The sequence below is a fragment of the Kwoniella shandongensis genome, chromosome 4 (assembly GCF_008629635.2).
Source record: "Kwoniella shandongensis chromosome 4, complete sequence".
Taxonomy (NCBI): domain Eukaryota; kingdom Fungi; phylum Basidiomycota; class Tremellomycetes; order Tremellales; family Cryptococcaceae; genus Kwoniella; species Kwoniella shandongensis.
The window spans coordinates 481,476-499,834 of NC_089290.1; the positions used below are offsets into that span (position 1 = coordinate 481,476).

At 53.4% G+C, this 18,359-nt stretch overlaps 9 protein-coding genes across 9 annotated transcripts; 5 read left to right on the plus strand and 4 right to left on the minus strand.

Moving 5' to 3' along the window:
- Positions 1–109: 109 nt before the first annotated feature.
- CI109_102202 (uncharacterized protein) lies at positions 110–872 on the minus strand (the record flags this gene model as incomplete). The annotated part of the gene is made up of 6 exons (XM_065967108.1): positions 110–121; positions 173–232; positions 283–471; positions 524–633; positions 692–765; positions 814–872. The coding sequence occupies 6 exons, from the start codon at positions 870–872 to the stop codon at positions 110–112; spliced, it is 504 nt and encodes a 167-aa protein (XP_065823180.1).
- Positions 873–2,604: 1,732 nt separating this feature from the next.
- Positions 2,605–3,093, plus strand: CI109_102203 (uncharacterized protein; the record flags this gene model as incomplete). The annotated part of the gene is made up of 1 exon (XM_065967109.1): positions 2,605–3,093. The coding sequence occupies one exon, from the start codon at positions 2,605–2,607 to the stop codon at positions 3,091–3,093; it is 489 nt and encodes a 162-aa protein (XP_065823181.1).
- A 308-nt stretch (positions 3,094–3,401) lies between these two features.
- Positions 3,402–4,835, plus strand: CI109_102204 (uncharacterized protein; the record flags this gene model as incomplete). Its single annotated transcript, XM_065967110.1, has 3 exons — positions 3,402–3,536; positions 4,012–4,498; positions 4,582–4,835. The coding sequence occupies 3 exons, from the start codon at positions 3,402–3,404 to the stop codon at positions 4,833–4,835; spliced, it is 876 nt and encodes a 291-aa protein (XP_065823182.1).
- Positions 4,836–4,896: 61 nt separating this feature from the next.
- On the minus strand, positions 4,897–8,696 carry CI109_102205 (uncharacterized protein; the record flags this gene model as incomplete). Its single annotated transcript, XM_065967111.1, has 5 exons — positions 4,897–5,931; positions 6,001–6,066; positions 6,482–6,868; positions 7,002–8,100; positions 8,437–8,696. 5 exons carry the CDS (start codon positions 8,694–8,696, stop codon positions 4,897–4,899), a joined length of 2,847 nt encoding a protein of 948 aa, XP_065823183.1.
- Positions 8,697–10,162: 1,466 nt separating this feature from the next.
- Positions 10,163–13,099, plus strand: CI109_102206 (uncharacterized protein; the record flags this gene model as incomplete). Its single annotated transcript, XM_065967112.1, has 1 exon — positions 10,163–13,099. The coding sequence occupies one exon, from the start codon at positions 10,163–10,165 to the stop codon at positions 13,097–13,099; it is 2,937 nt and encodes a 978-aa protein (XP_065823184.1).
- A 37-nt stretch (positions 13,100–13,136) lies between these two features.
- CI109_102207 (uncharacterized protein) lies at positions 13,137–13,827 on the plus strand (the record flags this gene model as incomplete). Its single annotated transcript, XM_065967113.1, has 4 exons — positions 13,137–13,199; positions 13,334–13,410; positions 13,541–13,575; positions 13,748–13,827. The coding sequence occupies 4 exons, from the start codon at positions 13,137–13,139 to the stop codon at positions 13,825–13,827; spliced, it is 255 nt and encodes an 84-aa protein (XP_065823185.1).
- Positions 13,828–13,834: 7 nt separating this feature from the next.
- On the minus strand, positions 13,835–16,078 carry CI109_102208 (uncharacterized protein; the record flags this gene model as incomplete). The annotated part of the gene is made up of 8 exons (XM_065967114.1): positions 13,835–14,120; positions 14,320–14,455; positions 14,553–14,626; positions 14,699–14,860; positions 15,142–15,248; positions 15,295–15,467; positions 15,659–15,962; positions 16,016–16,078. 8 exons carry the CDS (start codon positions 16,076–16,078, stop codon positions 13,835–13,837), a joined length of 1,305 nt encoding a protein of 434 aa, XP_065823186.1.
- Positions 16,079–16,235: 157 nt separating this feature from the next.
- Positions 16,236–17,014, minus strand: CI109_102209 (uncharacterized protein; the record flags this gene model as incomplete). The annotated part of the gene is made up of 4 exons (XM_065967115.1): positions 16,236–16,486; positions 16,533–16,770; positions 16,814–16,826; positions 16,878–17,014. The coding sequence occupies 4 exons, from the start codon at positions 17,012–17,014 to the stop codon at positions 16,236–16,238; spliced, it is 639 nt and encodes a 212-aa protein (XP_065823187.1).
- A 317-nt stretch (positions 17,015–17,331) lies between these two features.
- CI109_102210 (uncharacterized protein) lies at positions 17,332–18,323 on the plus strand (the record flags this gene model as incomplete). Its single annotated transcript, XM_032004794.1, has 6 exons — positions 17,332–17,427; positions 17,492–17,510; positions 17,612–17,626; positions 17,685–17,806; positions 17,867–17,881; positions 17,940–18,323. The coding sequence occupies 6 exons, from the start codon at positions 17,332–17,334 to the stop codon at positions 18,321–18,323; spliced, it is 651 nt and encodes a 216-aa protein (XP_031860909.1).
- Between the last annotated feature and the right edge of the window lie 36 nt (positions 18,324–18,359).

The following is an 18,359-nucleotide window of genomic DNA, read 5'->3' on the forward strand; positions in this document are numbered from 1 at the left end:
AAAATCTTTTGCAACGTTGTTTATGTGCACGTGGGGAATGCAACTGATACGACCAATAACATCTCATGTAAAGTATAAAATGCAACAACGGGAATGTACAGAAAGGAGATTAGATCTTCATCTGTGCGAGGGGTCAGCGCGGGTTATGCAAAGGGTGGACGAGTGAACTTACCTCGTTGAGTCCGTCCTTCCAGAGGGTGAAGTAAGGGGTGACACCATCCTCTCGGTAGTTCTGCGAAAGGGTCAGCGCGGTCAAAGCGATTCGAACGACTCCACACTCACGAGCAAAGCAACCATACCCTCGGGGTTCATGGACTCTCCAACGTAGAACTCGTAGTCCTTGAAGCTACCGACGATCTTCTTGGCGAACTCCTGAGCACCCTTCTCGAAAGCGGGGATTCGCTCGGGGTTCTTCGCGGCGAGGTGAGCCTTGACCGCCTTCATGTAGCCCTTGAGGTAGGTGAGGTATGACTGCGGGGGGTTGTCAGCGAGCACACAGGATGAAAGACGAGGTGAGACTTGCCTTCTTGTCAAACTGGGTGGATTGGAGTCGGAAAGAGTGGACAACGTTGTTGACCTGGGAAGCACCAGCCTCGAGAGCCTCCTCGGCCTCCTCGGCGGAAGGGTTGGCTCCTAAGGGGAAAGGTGAGCAATGGTTTTTACAACGCCACAACGAGCAGACCCCACGTACCAATGTCAACATCACCCTCCTTGACGATGATCATGGAGCATTCAACCTCGTAGGCGATGTCGTTGACCTCCTTGCTGTGTGAGGGTTAGCACAGGTGTGCACGAACGATAAACACCACGTACAGAGGGAAAGCGTCCGAGACCATCTCGTCGCCGGTGATAACGTCTTGGTAGATTAACATTGTGCTGGTGTTGGAGGGGCGGGTGCGTGTGAATGCTTTTTAGATTTTTGGAGTGATGTTTTTGTGAAGACAAAGAAGGGGGGGTGGTGCTGGCAAGATATGGTTCAACCCGCACTTTTTTTTCTCGGTGAGGGGTTTTTTACGTAATGTACACGCAAACACTTATTCGCGCGGCCTATATTGTGTGCGTGGCCTTTATACTAGCTCCCCATATACGAGATATGCCATTTGACTGTACCTGCCTCTTTGGGAAATGTTCCACATCATAACCAGTTATTGTTCACAACCTCCACTTTTCGCGACCACCCTTGCAGCGATGTCGAAGCTGGTCTTCCAAAGCATGAGGTGTAAATCTCATCGTCATGCATCCACCCGGCAATTGTGATGTTTTTCGTCTGCATATTAGCATATCGGAGGGAAGGATAGAATCACCGTCAATTTATCTCTCTGGTCATATAACGAGCGGCGATGCAGTCTCTGACCAGCGATCCGATCTCGCGAGAACGGATTCCGTGGCGTTACATCTCGCGACACCTGCTCAATACATGCGCTGATTATATCATCCAGGGGACGAGCGTCACAACGCCGATATCCGCGCTTGCCTAACCCATCCACAAAGGAGAGGACACCTGTGCGGTGTCTTCACCCCACGCTGGGTCGCCGTGGAGGGTCAGCGAAGAAAAGTGAAGTGCGATTTGGCTGGGCGTGGTTGACGAGGTTTACGATCTGGTGGAGGTTCGTCCCTCTCAAATTAGAAACGTCGCAGGACCCCTTTTTTCGACCCTTTGGTGCAGCAGATGCAACTTCTGTCAAAGATGCACACGACAATGCTTCGGCAAATGTCCGAAATGAAAATGTACTCGTGTGGACCGAGTCCCATTGAGTGTTCTAACCCTCTTTCGTTTCTGCGTTATTACCTTATATAACTGTGGCGACAGCGTCAGCACGTAGTAGCTACTTCCAGATGCGTAGGAGTATATGCAGTGAACGAAAGCTGACCGACACATGAAGACGGGGTTGCTTGCGTAAGTATGTCATGATTGTCATGGAGTCGCGGAATCCGAAGCAGATCCACAGCTACACTGGCGTAACTAATCACACGCTATCTTCTCGAGCTGACGTTAAGTCTGCTGAGGGTGAGAACGTTGTTGGCGCTATGCATGCTGTGCTAAGGGCGAGAAGATTGTGAGATATGTAAGATATGAAAGACATGTACATCAAACGTTTACATGTACCGCGGTGCACTGTGTATCGGATAGGACGAACGATACATTTCCCAAAGAGGCAGGTACATGAATCGATGCACATTAGTCCCACACCTGGCGTAACTATCGTATGTGGGGGCGAGATAAGGAGCGGCGGAAGCATTACCAAGACAGGAGTGTTTTGGCTACGAAGTGTAGCAATGATGCTTATGGGGGGTGGCAGGGGATTCATTGCGACATCTGCGATTGCATGAGAAGTACTCATATAGTCGAAAGCGGAGTGGAAGTGCCTATGGGAACACTGTGAGATCATCGCTTTTACCTGATGCATGTGTCCGCTCACACGGATATACAGCTGAAAGGTAGCTTTGGTACAGGTGGCATGCACAACGGCAGTGAAGGTCTCCTCTACCCTGTCGAGGTTAAGACGACCTCCACCTTTACGTAACACACCCCTCGCATCGATTTATTTACAACATTTAACTCTTCCTCCTACATCATATCATCGCACGTAAACCTCACGCACCATGGCACGACGCACACCGATCCGCTTCGCGAGCGCTTCCCTCGGCTTCATCCAGTCTACGCCGTCCAGCTCCACCGCCGATCTCACTTCATTTGCGCAACAAGCTGCTCAGAGACTACGCTCGCAGCGATCGACGAAGACCAAGATCGAGCGAGATGTGACGGTTCCTCGCGAGTCGATCAGGAGTCTTGGGGAGGCAGATTTGGCGACAGATCTGACCATGGCGAGGTCATTAGAGGCGTATAGACGGCGGTCTGTTGCGCCGATGATCCCGATCTCCTCCGCGGTGAAGGAGAACCTCCCTTCGTTCAGGCGACAGAGACCGAGGCGGATACGTGGGGAGCCAGTGGACAAGCGGATCAAGGACAGCGAGGAGAGCGGGGAGCGCGCTGCCACCACTGACAACACCACCGCCACCACCACCACCACCACCACCACCTCCCCAACAGGGCACATCTCCGCGAGGAACGTCCAACTCACAGGTGAGTAACCTATCCCAGCCACGCTAACAACCAGAGGTCAAACCTGCTAGGAAGATGAGAATCGCGAGGTTACGAAAGAACCTAGGACGGGTATTGTTTAGGTGAGTCACCCTCTTCTTCTTACGCTAACGGTAGCCCCGGGGTACACCCACTACGTGACCAACGCACCGGCGTGTGGAACTTTGAACAAAGCCTGCACGACATACCTCAGCCAAAAGACTTTGCCTTTGACCGGTGCCCCCCATATATCTCACCGTCTCAAGATGAGGTGGGTTACAACACTCGTAGCAACGCTGACACCTAGGAACTGTTGCAAATGGCGGAGCAACACGACTGTCGTTTCGTCGGATCCACCTCGACCCTCACCAAAGCTTTGAGCCAGATCTACTTTGCGATAAGCGGTGGCAAAGGGGTAGATCTCGCCACGTTGAGTCAAGACTTTGCATCAGAGGTGAGTCTCTTATCCTCAACATCGCTGACCCCAGCGTACAACCTTCACACCCGGTGCAGAAGTTCCCGCCTGCATCAACATCGGTCAACTCCCCAACAACCGGTATTCCGTCGACAGCGACAAACGATGGGATGTTGAAAATGTCATTTCTGATTTTGTAAGTGTATTTGTGCGACTCCGCTGACAATTAGGGCCGGATACTCGAGAAAATGCTCACGGTCGAGGCAAACGATCTCAAACGGTTTCTTCGGTCCAGCCCTGACGAGGCGGTGCCAGAATCCGAAAGAACAGAGAAAGAGGCGTATCGCTACCAACGTGTCAATTCGTTACTGATGCGCTCACAACTCGATTGTTACGACCCACGACTTCCTGGCTCCGGCGTCTTTGACATCAAAACCCGAGCCTGCCTACCCATCCGATACGATAGAGCCAACTACCAGGTGAGTCATTTTTCCGCAACCCCACTAACACCTAGGCAAACTCCGCATATGACATCTCCAAAGACCGAGGCTACACCCAATCGTACGAACGAGAATACTACGATCTTCTCCGCGCAGGCATGCTCAAGTTCAGTCTTCAAGTGCGAATAGGCGGAATGGACGGCATCTTCCTCGCCTACCACAACACCTCTCGAATCTTCGGCTTCCAATACGTCCCACTATCCGAGATCGACCAACGCGTGTTCGGCTCAACCGACCTCGCCGAGCAAGCGTTCAAAATCTCCGTCTCTCTCCTCGAATCCCTTCTACACCGCTGCGTCGCCGCGTTCCCTAACGAACCCCTCGACGTGATCATCAAACACACCCCGAAACACGACCTACACAGCGTGACCGCGTATATCGAGCCGAAAAACTCCACCGAATCACCCAAACCCTGCCAAGCAATCACATTCACCATGCAAAACCTCATCGATGACAAACCCGTTGTTGGCCCAGTCACCTTCTCCGGTGAAGCCCCAAACTGTAAGTCCCACCCGAATTTCAACCCCGCTGACATTCAGGGTCCGTCGACTACACCATCACACAAACGGATATGGACTCCGCAGGCCAGGCCATCGCTCGTAAAGGGATGCAACAGCAACGACAGGATCTCCTCGCCATGACATGTCTATGGGCGCCTGAGGGCGAGACCGCGAAAAGCATGAAACGCAATACCCCGGCCGCAGACACACCTTCGATCCGATGGAGAGACCCTGGCCCTCGTCAACTGCAACTACGCAAAGAAGCCAAGGATAGCGGGAGGGAGTACGAGAAGCGCAAGCGGTCATGGAAGAAGGGCCGAGTGGCGTGGAAGGTGTAGTAGAGTATGGGCCGCCACGAAGGTAACTCTATAGATACATAACATGCCTACACAAATGCAACTAGCCTTGCGACCTCTGCGATGAACCCCTCTCTATCATCGGCTTCTCACTCCCCTCCCTCGTCACACTCCGCCGCAAACCCTCGGCATTGCTCTTACGTCTCTCCTTCATCAGCTCCTCCTCGTCCTTGGCCTGCTCGTCCAACTGCTCCTTCTTCGCATCCTTATGTGCTAACCTTTCCTCCTCCATGACCTCACTGATCAGCGCTTGTTGCTGTGCCGAGATCGCACTCGACGAGCGGCTTGACAAAACACTCATCGATCGATCCCGTTGTGATCTGCTGCGTAGCAGTTCAGTCCCCAGACCACTGCCCGAACGCAAGCGACTAGGACGACGACCTGATGGCGACCGACCAAGCGTTGCGGGGAATGATACATGTCCAGGGATAGGCGCTGTAGGTTCGGGCACCATTCCGAGATCTTGCAGCGAGATCGCTGAATCCGACCGAGGTCGCCCAAACACCTCACCGACATCCGCTTGCAGCGCCTCATCCTCCAGGCCCCCGACCCACTCGCCAATCTCACCCGCCCCCGCTGAAGTTGTGAGCGATGACCGCAACTCCACCGTATCGTCCAAATCCAACGTCGAAAGAGGATCCCGAGGAAGCCACAGAAAGTCATCGTAATCATCCGTATACGCCGGTTGATCGTTATACCCCCTGGCCCGTTGATACGGGGGGATATCCTCCCACGGCTGCAAGGGCGGATGCGGTACGACCAGTTTCGCTTGCGGCTCTATCACCGCCGCTGCCTCCCCCTCCGACACGCTCGTCTCGACTCCCTCCTCCACCTCAAACTCAATCTTCGAGTCCAACGTCGCGAACAGGGCATGTTCAAAAGGAATCGGCTTCCTCTGCGCGTTCCACTGATGCAGACTCTTTCGAAGCGTATGGAATCGACTGCTTGGATGAGTCACCGAGACATCATCCGCAACATCCTCGTCCGACGCTTCGATCGCATCCACTGCGGGGCAAAGCAGATCCGCCTCTTGCACATCCAAACTGATCATCAGCTCATCTCTGGGAGTGTCACTCACCTGTCAAACCTTCGCTTCAACGCCCGCGTAATACTGTCGTCAGCTATGCCCCAATACACCCAAACTCACATCAACTTTGACACCAGCGTGATGAAGACCAGAATTCCCGTCGAAATGGCATGTCCCTTTGCCTTGCTGAGAATAAAAAATGCAAACAGGACGAATTGCGCCACTGTCATCAGCCACCATTCCCCCACCCACTCCACTCACAAGCCAACGCATCCAAGCTATATCTGACCACCCTCACACTCGTCCTCCTCCCGTTCGTCTCATACAACCGTCCATACACATACGTAAACTGCCTCTTCCACACGAGGTAGCACGCGCCGTAGTACACCAGGGTAAATGGCAGCACCAATGGGTTCAGCAACATGAACAGGTGCATAATAGCCCCCGCCAGCAATTGCTGTGGCACTTGCGAAAAGTGACTGAACGTGGGGTGTTCCGTCCGACTCGATCTCTGTCGAGGAATCGTCGACACTCGTGTCCCAAACACATAGACAATCGTGGGCAACTGTCGTCAGCGCGGTGCATCAGTCCAAGTACTCACTCCAAAACGGAAGATCTCAAAGAATGGCTGGATCGCCGTTTGCAACAGAATATACGACGCAAAGTACGGCGCCGCGGTAGGCTGCTCTATCAGCTCCATCACACCTTGATCACTCACAAAAGCTGACGCAACAATCGGTAACGGATCAAAATCGTTGTTCTGGAACGCCGTGAGGTACGCTTCAATAGCCGACTGGCCAATCGCAAAGAACACCACACCGTTGACCATCAAAAACTTCCAAAACCTCTCCAGCACCGAATTATGAATCCCCAACCTCGTCACAATCGTCTCCGCCTTGTTCGCGATCACCAACAGAATTGGACAGATCGCAATGGTGAGTAACGCCACGAGGATGACCGGCGCAAGCGAGGTAATCGCCGAGGCCACCTTTGGATGCGCAGCGAGGAACCCCGCCAACGGTTTGATGAAGCCGGCGATATTTGTAAGTGACGCCAAAGCACACAGCAACGACACAGGGAAGATCTACTCGTCAGCTCAATCCCTTCCTAGCGTCACTCACCCAGACCAGCGTGAACGCCCACACCCCGAGGTAAACCGCCCATCCCCTCACAAACTCTGATCGATAGACGCTCTTCCCTAACCTTGGCCACAACAGATCGGTCCAATCCGGCGCATGCGCCGTGTGACACGCCAGTGACCGTTTTGGATGACTATCCAGAATTTTATGGGCCAACCGCGCCGACTTGGCATCCTTGAAAGTGACAAAGGCGGTGGACGCAGCGGGATACGATTCGAGTGGGCGATTCTTCGCCTCTTCCAACAACACCGTAAGGTAGTTCAACTTTGTTGTGAGGTAGTCGATCAACGGCGCGTTCTGATTTCTGAACAGCGATGTGAGATGGGTGAGGGATTGAAACGGATCGATCAATTCCCGTGGCAGACCGTGCAGCGCATCCCACACTGTGTCCTCTTGCGGACCATCTAAGAATCGACCCAATGCCGCCTCGAGTTGCCCCTCCCGCTTTCCCCCCTTCCTATCCTTCTCCACCGCCGCAAGAACCTTTTTCGCCAAATTCACATGCGCCACTTCCAGCTTTTTCAACACATCGTGCCGTCGTGACCGGAGACTGATCAACGTCCCGAGCTTCCGCACCAGAATCACCTCGTCCACATGCGTCCCTTGACTCGTCTGCTCTCGTCGATTGTAGTGTCGATGGAGGTAGTAATCAAAGTAATCCCTCAACACGTTCTCGTCGCGCACTGCCATCAGCGCACGTCCACTACACACCACACACTCACTATCCGGAGGCACATTTGTCACCATTAACGATCTAAACTTTTTGATCCCCTCGCAATCCTCCCCGACGCTAAACCTATCCTCCCCATCCTCCCCCCTTGTCACCTCCCTCTTCGCAGCTCTCGCCGCCTTCACCTTCCCCTCGAGCAACTTCAGCTCCCTTCGACGGTAGGCCAGCCCTCCCCACGTGATCCACAGGGCCGTAGCCGTCCACGTAATCGAAATCCACCAGATCAACAACGCATGCACCCATAGCCACCTTGACCCGGACGACTGGACCAATGACGAGATGGACGCTCGAAGCATGGACGTACGCGCGACGTCAGATGGCGAGTAGATGATATGTAGCGGCATGAGAACACTACATGTCAGCGTTGTCACCGATTGTTTACTCACGGCATGATCACGACCGTTTGCAGGAGGGTATAAAAGACTGGCATCAGCTTCGTCGCCACCGTTGCACTCACATGACGCCCTTAAGAATCTCGCATGTAAAGTCAAATCCAAGCCGCACTTCGCTGGCATGTCTCGCTCGCGGACCCGCAGTGAAGACACCACCCACATCAGAGGCCAGCGAGGGACCGGAGGAGAAGCATTTCTACCATTCAGCAACGATCACACCTAGTCACTCACACTGCCCACGCTTTGGGTTGAAATATACTACACATCAGCAACGGTCTTACACGCTCCCACTCACTATCCAAACTCCCAACTCTCCCTCGCCCCGAGCTCCGCTTTCCCCTCTCCCCTACCCCATCCCCACATACCCCTCAACGCATGATACACCCTCACGGGAATACGTTGAAATCGTCCGTCCTTCCCCCGCCGTCTAGGTATATGAACCTCTATCTCATAACCAATCAAGCAAGCCCCCGCGATCCCAAGCGTGAGATAGAAATTATCGAGCAGACCCGAGTACGCCGCGGTGTAGTTGGTATGCTGCGACAGGTCCGCCATTGGTGCGGTGCGGGACCGGCCGTTAAAGATGAGATAGTGAAGCGGAACAAAGGGTTGTTGATAATGATGAAAATGGGACGAGAGTTGGGGGTGGACGGGACAAACACAGTTTTCGAACGCGTGAATACCGCGTGGCGTCGATCACTCAACCCTCTGTTAGTCACCACTTAGGGCATTGTCTACGTCGTCGAGAGGCATGCGACGGGGGTATGGAAAGATACGCGAGGGACCCCTTGACCAGACCGACCAGACCGACCATGCGTTTACCCACACCCCCAACGGGACGTATTTCCGTTGTGACCGAGACAAGCCATTTTGACCTTGTCCGTTGTGTCGCGGTGACGCCGCTCAGACCCGATGAATGAAGTGGTGCCGATGGGTTGCACAGGAGAGTTGTCTGAAGAATATCTAGTGTAACGTGCGACCCTTCGCCATCTCATTCGCTGGGTACCGTAGGAGTTTGACGTGTTGCCGCACAAGAAAACCACAACACCTTGACGGGTGCTTCGCACAGGAAGCTGTACCTGGCTCTGGTCGAAATTGTACAGCAAATGATTATACTGCACCCGCCGTATGTACCACAGCGGCGATCGTGATCACTTTGCTGTTTGGTCCATTCCCAAGACGCACGATCATCTCGCTGAGATGGTTACCACTCCACAGACTTGTTGTTATCATGAGGGCGGGGACCGTGACTGCCACTAGTCCCGGCACCAGTGGGCGTAGTCTTAACGACCATGAGCAGGACAGGACTTTTGTTCCCACCAAGTGCTGTTGGTTCAGACGGAGACTCAATCTACTCGGGAAGAAATGCTGTCCCTTCAGTCACCAGGCAAAGGAAGGGATAAATTCAACAAGTCTAAAGGTGATCTAACCTACAGTTGGCCTACCTGATCCATTCCATCACTGGATGTAATACCCTTGTTACGTTCGATCTCCACCTGCACCGCTTCTGACCGAGGAGGTCACAATCAACATGTCGCTATATTGCTCGAAGCACTTCTCCTTCTGGCTGGAACAAACCTGCACAGCGTCTGCACTCGGCATGAGCGCATCTCAGCAGAAACCGGTGCTGAACGGAAGAGCTGAGAGTTGGCACTTGACACCACCGTGCATGCGGGTCTTGACTGACACATGATACGCAAGCATCACCTCGTAGACCTTCCACTCTTCGGTGCCGGTCACAATGCACCAATTCGATCATGCATATGAATACTACCACGTCTCCCAAGCATCACACCAGGACGCACGAAGACGATGTTACGGCATTACATGAGATCTCCGATTTCGTTCAGTTACGAGAAACGCGACGCGACTTGTACTTTCGTTGAACTTTTGCTGTTCATGAATTACACTTTACACTCCTCACATCTCATCGTCTAAACCCCCACGGCCTTGTTTGGTTCTGTATCATCGTACCATTCTTGAAATGTCCATTATCGCTCAGTTATAGCGTCACCCACACCATGTCACATCGCACTTCCCAATCCCAAGGGAGTGCAGGTCTCAGCACCCCCACCCCACCCACCCACGTTCAAGCGATTCACGACTTTGACCCGTCTCTCCTCGCTTCCACATCCTCCACCCCGTCCAACCTATACCTCACCTTTAAAGCCGGCGAGATCATAAGAGTGCACGTTCGCGATGCGACCGGATGGTGGGACGGAGAGATCAGTGCGGCGAGCTGGGCCGGCGAAGATGATGCGACGGTCAAAGGCGTTCGCAGAGGATGGTTCCCGAGCAATTACGTCAGGGAGATGGGATGGGATGGAGTGAGTAAAGCTTCAAGGGATCGCACTGACTCGCAGACTCATCGTCGAGGCGAGTCAAGTCATTCTCGTCGCACTTCCACCGCATCTCACCATTCTCGAGCCTCCACCACATCGGTCCCTTCTGCACCTTCCCAAACCCTCCTCCAACCCATCGTTCAATCGCTCTCCCTACTCGACAACGCGATCCATGCCAACCACAAGAGTCACATTCAACCTTCCACCGCATGTGTCATCTCTTCGATCCGCGCCGCGTTGATGCAGACCGATTGCCTCAGCAAGGAATCCCCAACTCTCGTTCAATGGCCCGTCCTCGCAAAGGAACGGAAGATCGTCCTCGTCGAGCTGAGCAAACTCGTCGCATGCGCTCGCAGTGCTACCGAGGTCACCGCCGAGGTTGAACCCCCCAAAGACCTCGAAGCGTTGGCTAAAGCAGCCAGAGGTGTCTTTGCCAGCGTCAAGCGGTTCCTTTCCCTTGCTAGCGATTGCGGTGTGGAAGTGATACCTATAGAGGCCGACTCATTGCCCAGTCCGCAAGGCGGCAACCCTCGCCTTCAACAAGCATTCCGTCTGCGTGCCACCAGCGTCGGGGACCTTCGCGCGGCGAGACAACGCGGGACAAGTCCACCACCTCCTCTCCCATCCGCAACCTATTCCACGACATCCTCCTCACCGACTTCGGGCCGTTCGCATGATCGTCAAGACAGCAACTACAGCCAGACCTCGGAAGACGGCACAAACGCGGCCACTCCTCTCCAACGCACCGCCTCGTCGATCACCACAGACACCGTTCTCGACTCCATTGGCGCCGCAGAAGACGCCCTCCTTTCCATTATCGCCGCATTCATCGGTCACATCCACTCACACAGCATCAACTCGCACCCCTCAAGCCACGCGCATCTCATCGAAATGACTCGGGAAGCCGTCGACAGTGTCCGAGAGCTGCTCACGATCGTCGAGGCGGTCGGTCGGAACGCAAGTGTCCGACATAAGCACCCACGCGAAATTGACTTCCTCCGCATGGCTAAAGATCAACTCTATGAAATCGCTTCAAACCTCGTCGAGAGCGCCGAGGTGGTGGCCCATGCACCCTTCTCCGAGACTGGTGAGGACCGCTACGACACTGAGAAAGCTCGTCTTCTACAAACGGCCACTGGTACTCTTCGAGCGGGTACCGAGTGTGTTAGATTAGTGCGATTATGTCTACCCGAAGACGATACCTCGCATGTGACCCCTCGCCAATACACCCCGGGACCCCGCGAAAAACCGGTCGGCGCGAGAGGGGTTCACACTCTTTCCGGCCTGCATCGAAAAGCGACCAGCCTGAGTAATCTGCAGAAACGCTATCTACAAGACGGAAGTCTGGTGCAAGCGCCGAGAGAAGCGGATGAAGACGAGGAGGGCGATGATGAAGAATTGGTCGAGGATGTCACCCTACAACCCCCCACCAGTCTCTCCCGTGATATGAAAATACGCCCACCAGATCTCCTTCGTACACAATCCGAAGCTGGACCTCGTAGTCGATCCACCAGCCTTTCATCCCCAGCACCACCCCGAATACAGCACCGATCGCCCTCTCGATCCGCAGACCTGGACAAGTTCACGAGTGACTTTGCCCAATGGGACCTCGCCTCAAAGCCTCCCGCCGACGTGGCATCTTTACGAGCCGCCTCGGGTGCTCTGTCCAAAATCACCAGCCTCAACGACAAAACACCGCCAAGACCGACACCCACACGAAGTGCTACCGCGCCCGATCCCCGCTTCTGGGCTGTCTCTCACGACTATGATCCTCGAGAGATTGTCTTCAACTCGGATGGCAATATGATCGGGGCATCACTCTCCGTTCTCGTGGAAAAAATGACGCCACATGATGGTCCAGTCGATGTCAACTTCCACGCGACGTTCTTCTACACCTTTCGTCTATTTACCACCCCGAGTCAGCTTCTCGACACGGTCGTCCAACGGTACAACCTTCAACCTCCCGCTGCCATCGCCCTCAACGATCGTGAGAGGGCCGTTTGGGTGGAACGCAAGATCGTCCCTATCCGCTTACGAATCTACAATTTCCTCAAGTCGTGGCTAGATCAACATTGGCGATCCGAGACCGACGACGTGGTTCTCCCTTCCATCGAAGCGTTCGCTCAAGATATCGTCTGTGTCACTTTACCCGCGATGGGACCGAGACTGCTCGACACAGTCCGCCGAAGACTGAACGAACCATCTTCCGCCACCAGTGTCAAACGAATGTCAACCGAGCGGTCTCGCGGCTTGCTTCACCCCCCTACCATGCCAGTTGGACTCCCTCCCACTCCCGTGATAAGCAAAAGTCTGCATTCGGTTTTGCAACGCGCCGGCACCAATATCAACATTACCGATTTCGACACGCTCGAGCTCGCCCGGCAGTTCACCGTCATGGAGTCGAAGCTGTTCTGCGCGGTTACTCCCGAGGATCTCCTACAAACTGGCAAGAAGACCATTCCAGAACTCAAAGCGCTGAGCACGTTGTCGAATCAGATCACAGGATGGGTAGCCGATAGCATTCTCAACGAGACGGACGCGAAGAAACGTGCCGGTCTCATGAAATTCTTCATCAAACTGGCAGATGTGAGTCAGATGGTATGGAACCCTCGCTGACAAGCAGAAATGTCTCAACTTGAACAACTTCTCCACGATGTTTGCGATCCTCGCGGGGCTGAACAGCAGTACCATCATGCGATTGAGCAAGACCTGGGACGTGAGTGCATTGTGTTGGATGTCTGCTGACCTGCAGGCCCTCTCGTCCAAATACCGAATCATCATTGAACGACTTCGTGGCATCATCGAGCATACCAAGGTGAGTTTGACCCTCTCGACCGTCGCTGACAACAGAACCACGCTGCGTATCGAGCACGACTGCGGGAAGCACCGACACCATGCCTCCCCTTTCTGGGTTTGATCCTGACTGAGTGAGTCTTACCCTCTCGAAGCTCGCTGACAACAGTATCACATTTACCTCCGATGGTAATCCCAACACGCGACTTTCGATCCTCTCTCCCGACCTCACCCTGATCAACCAAGACAAGTATGCCAAATTAGGTCGCATAGCGATGGAATTTCAGCGATACCAAGAGGTGAGTCTACCTGCACTGACTCCACTGACGTCAGCCTTTCAACTTTCACGAACTCGAAGCGGTTCAGATCTTCTTGCGAAAGGTGTTGACGGAAAGGGGGAGTGGATCAGTCGACGCGCTTTACAGGAAAAGCTGTAAGTTCCAAGTCGCAATCACTGAGGCTGACCTGCAGTGATGCTCGAGCCGAGACAAGGATCCGAAAGACTGAGCTCGAACGTGGAGAGACCCAACTGGCTATCTGGCAAGATCTGAATAGCATCTATGATATATTAAACGTAGTCCCATCAAACATCGCTCCCGTCGCTTCAAACAGACTGGCCATGGCATCCACATCGAAACTGAAACTGTTGATATCCCAACCTTCTTGAGGGTTATTACTAATGTATGCCGGCGACGCTGTGTTGATTTTACCCGCGTTATCACTCAGAGCAGCGGCTTTACCAGCGCTCCACAACGTTTCAGGCGTATAAGCGGCGGTCGATGATCCGCCACTGCCGGCGGTGTATGTTTCGACATCCCGGTCGGGGAGGGGCGAACGATTACATCTGTTGATTTCAGCTCCGACTTCGGGGTATTCACTCACCGTGTGCCGTTTGGCAAGATCCGTTTCTTGGCAAACAGGTCCGGATAAGCCAACAGGTCATCAATCACCTTCAAATGTCTCTTGCCCACTGGGAATCTCTCTCCGAACTGGGAGAGAGCCATCCTACATGAATCAGCTTGGTTTGACTGACGCAGACCCACCTGAAGACCTGCAATTCGGATTGGAAGACGGCAACAGAGACCTGATCACCAGACTGGTTGGCCGCGTCGATGAAACGGACCAGTCCCCTCGCCGACGCCGACCAAGCAAACGAGCATTGAGCGGGGAGGAGTGTCACTGCGCGTTAGTGGGGTCTTATGCGCAAGTTGACTCACAATCGTAGCTGGTCGCCGTGACTGAATTGTCAGCGGCGTTTGAACGGCTCTTCACTCACTATCGTATAACAGTGACAACGACGCTCGTATCGCCGACAGCGTCATACGAGCACCTTCACTCGTCCACGTCTCCCTAGTCACTAGAGGTTCCCCAAGACTCACGCTCGCACTGCATATCAGCGACGACTGTATCTGACCCACTCACCCATGAGTTATCCACAACGCGGCGACTAAATCCCGATCCAGCGACTCTGCACCTGATCCACGCATAGCTTGAGTGGGTCGACGGAATTCTGGAGGGAAGCTCATTCTGAAGCCGTTCAATTTGCTCAAAAGCACGCGGAAAGTAGGGTGCGAAATATATCCACTGTCGTCAGCGAAGCCTCGTAGAACGTCACGTACGATATACTATGACTGCCTCGAGCATACTGCCGGTAGAACAAGCTGACATCTGTCAAAAGCTTCTGCGCTTTGATCAAGAAGCAAAAGCCCTATTCCTCAGCGCCACTCCTGACCCTTTAAACCCACATCAAGATGCTGCCATGGATCTAAATGTCAGCGAGCTTCTTCACCTTCTATACTTACGATTCATTAATAAATCGGGGGACCTGCTCTCATCAGCACTGCCCAAGTAATTCCGCGACTCACTGTAGCGTTTGCGTTCCTGTCAACTCCTCATGAGTCGCGATGTATCCCTTGTCAAAGATGGACTGCTTGACGGGCAACTCCACGGTGATCTCCTCATCGGCAAGAGACTAGCTGTCAGCGATTGCCTTGATCGTCACACTCACCGGAGCCCACGTTGTCGCCCCTGTCGCCGCACGCTCGATGATGAATATGACCCTGTAAATCAGCTGCGGTCAAACCTTGTCCAACATACCACCAGATCCTGTCTCTTTCAGCTTGGCCCATCGCAGTCTCTGCGTCTCCCATGATCATGCTCGTGAAGCGCGTCAACGAAGATTCGGGCACATCTAGCACGCGTTAGCACCGTTCACACTTACACAACTCACTTGGACTTTCATTCAACCGTAAAGGCGTAGCTAGTCTCATACAAGCGCCGGTCTCCAACCATAGATCTGTCCACCAAGCATTGTACTGATCCACCGCGGTAGCAATGACATACCCTGCAACATCAGCTTATGTTCAGCTGTTTACGACTCACCTTGGATACATTGTAGCAACTTCTCGCCTCCTATATCCATATGCTCTTGGAAAGTCGAAAACGCTTTGCGTCTGTGCCACGTCTGAAACCTAGCCAGAGGTGTGGTAGGTGCCAAACGGGAGTTTATACGGGGGAAGGATGTACCACCGCGTCCGAAGGAGTGATCCACTGTTTCAAAGTCTCGTTCAGGATGGGTGATATCGTTGAACGAAGAGCCGACAGGGAAATACGCTCGAGTCGCAAGAGAGGTCTCGGAGATCACGAATGCGGCCATCGCGAGGATGGCATGAAGCAGTGGTCGGCTCTTTTCGACGGTTCATAAGCGGCGTGCTTGGACGACATTTTTGGCCCACTCACAGGAAACTCAGGATGGGACGGTGGCAATCGAAGCGATTGCAAGAAGGAACTCTTGTGGAACATCTTCGGGAGCGTTGGGATCTTTGCGAAGAACGCTTGCACAGCATGCTGAAAATGATCAGCTCACGGATGGCAATCCACACACTTACCTCTACGATAGCTGGGGTGGGCAGATCTTGAGGCCAACTGAAAGGTCAGCCTACGTTCGATCAGAGTGGACTTACTCAGGAGACACGAGTTCGAATGATTGATTCAGCGACCCTCCCATAGTCGGCTCAGGCTGCCTGTCTGGCAACTGGTCGGAGGCGGTCAGACCAGATGCCAAGTTGGGAAGAAGCCACGATTCTGTGGTAGTTTGTGCGATCGATTCGATAAACGGGTCGATATGAGGTGCTGGGACGTGCTGGTTGGCGCTTTGTACGAATGAGGATGAATTCGATTGGTTCTGCGCGAGAGCTCCCTCGAAAGCAGCTGGGGAGGGATTAGCAATTCTATAAATTCACAATCGGTCACTCACCTATCCTATCCTCCAACTCGCCCAGTTTACCACTCTTACTAGCCCTTCCATCCTCGCTACCCTCGTTCTCCTGTGCTCTCCTCTTGAGCATCTCTCTCCTTCGTCGGGTACGAGCGCTGGGCTCTTTGTGATCGTCCCAGGTACATGGCTCGACCGCTGCTTCGTCGTGAGATTTGTTTGCACCCCGAACTCTTGGTTTTTGACAGTTCGTACAGACCGGTTTCGCGGCATCGCATTTCTGTGACATGGTTAGTTCTAGACCCAATAATATTCTATCTTACCAATTTCCTTTTGCTATGTAAGAGCATCAGCCAACATTCCGCCCAAACACATCGCCGCACTCACCGACACTGATGACAAGCGGAGTTTCTCGCGAGTGGTCTGGGAGCATCACTCCGACTTGGTGATGATGAAGGACTATCGCTGAGTTGGTCGTAGATCCCACTCGACGGCTGCTTGTTGTACTGATGGATGTCGCCCATGTCGTTCTGGATAACTGTTGAATAATGATGATGAAGAGGAAGGGATTGATGGATTTGTTGTTGCCAATTATGGCCAATCTCCGCGTTAAGTGAATCGTCAAATCACAGTCACTGCCCGAAAGTAACCGGCAAAGCTGGTGTCAGCCCGAAAAGTATGCCACATCACCCCACGTGGTCATTCACACCGAATAACGCCGTAGGTCTCCCTCCCCCTCTTAACCTCGTCTTCGAGATGCGAGATGCCTTTATCGTGATTTGCTGTTGCTATACTTTGAGTTGTTTTCAACATCATCATCCAGTAATCACACTCACACACCATGGTCAGAGCTACAACGATACTACGAAACGCTGCCAACGCAGGCAAGCCAAAGCCCATGTCGGCTGACCACACTCTCTACCATGTCACTCCTACTGTACGTTTGCTGTTGTCATGTTGTTGTCGAGTTGCATAGTGCTAATGTTCGGGTTGTGCATTAGGGTTTCTGGAAGAAGTTCCGTATGTATCATCGCTTTTGGGCTGTGAAGGCTCTCCGGTCATTATAGCGTGTTACGAAGGAAGAGGAATATGCTGATGCCGTTACTCTCTTTGTCCAATAGACAAGGCCATGGTCGGTGAGTAGCGCTCACGTATAAAGTCTAGCAACACAAGGCTAACTTGCGTGAACCATAGTCAACCCCGACATCTCTTCCGGTCTCCCAATCCCCGAGCTGAACAGATATCCCCAACCCGCTTCTCGACCTGAGACGTATGCTACACCAGCTACCAAAGCCAGTGATGTCGCTTTCAACCCTGTACGTGGTTTTGCGTGGCACCAACGTTCAACAAGCTAACCAAACCCTCTCACATCACAGTACCACAAGCGTGATGTATGTCTGCACCTCTTTGCGACTCTTCAACTAATGCCATTGCTAATGCCCCCTGCAGGTCCGACGAGCATACCCTCAAACATCCGTTGTGACTCAATCCGAACTCTCGTCCCTTCTCCTTTCCTCACCTACACTCGCATCCCTCCCATCTCCCGAAACAGCTACTGAGATCCGATCTGACTCTTCCGCCATCTCACCTTCTTCCGACTCGTCCTCCGCCTCTCAATCCATCGTCACTTCCTCCGTCCCCTCTCTATCGTCTGTGCTCGAAAAGCTCCCAGCAGGAAAAGCGTTTGTCGGTGCCGGGATCAAGACTGCTTCAGGAGGAGATGGATTACCGCCCGCCCCTCCCAGTCCGGTCACAGGGAAATGGGTCCCCAAGCAAGGAGCGGAAGTTCCACATGACAAGGATGCGTATTTCCCAATGTTTGTGGTCAACTAGACGGGGTGACGGAGGAGTCGAGGTTCCAGGGCATTA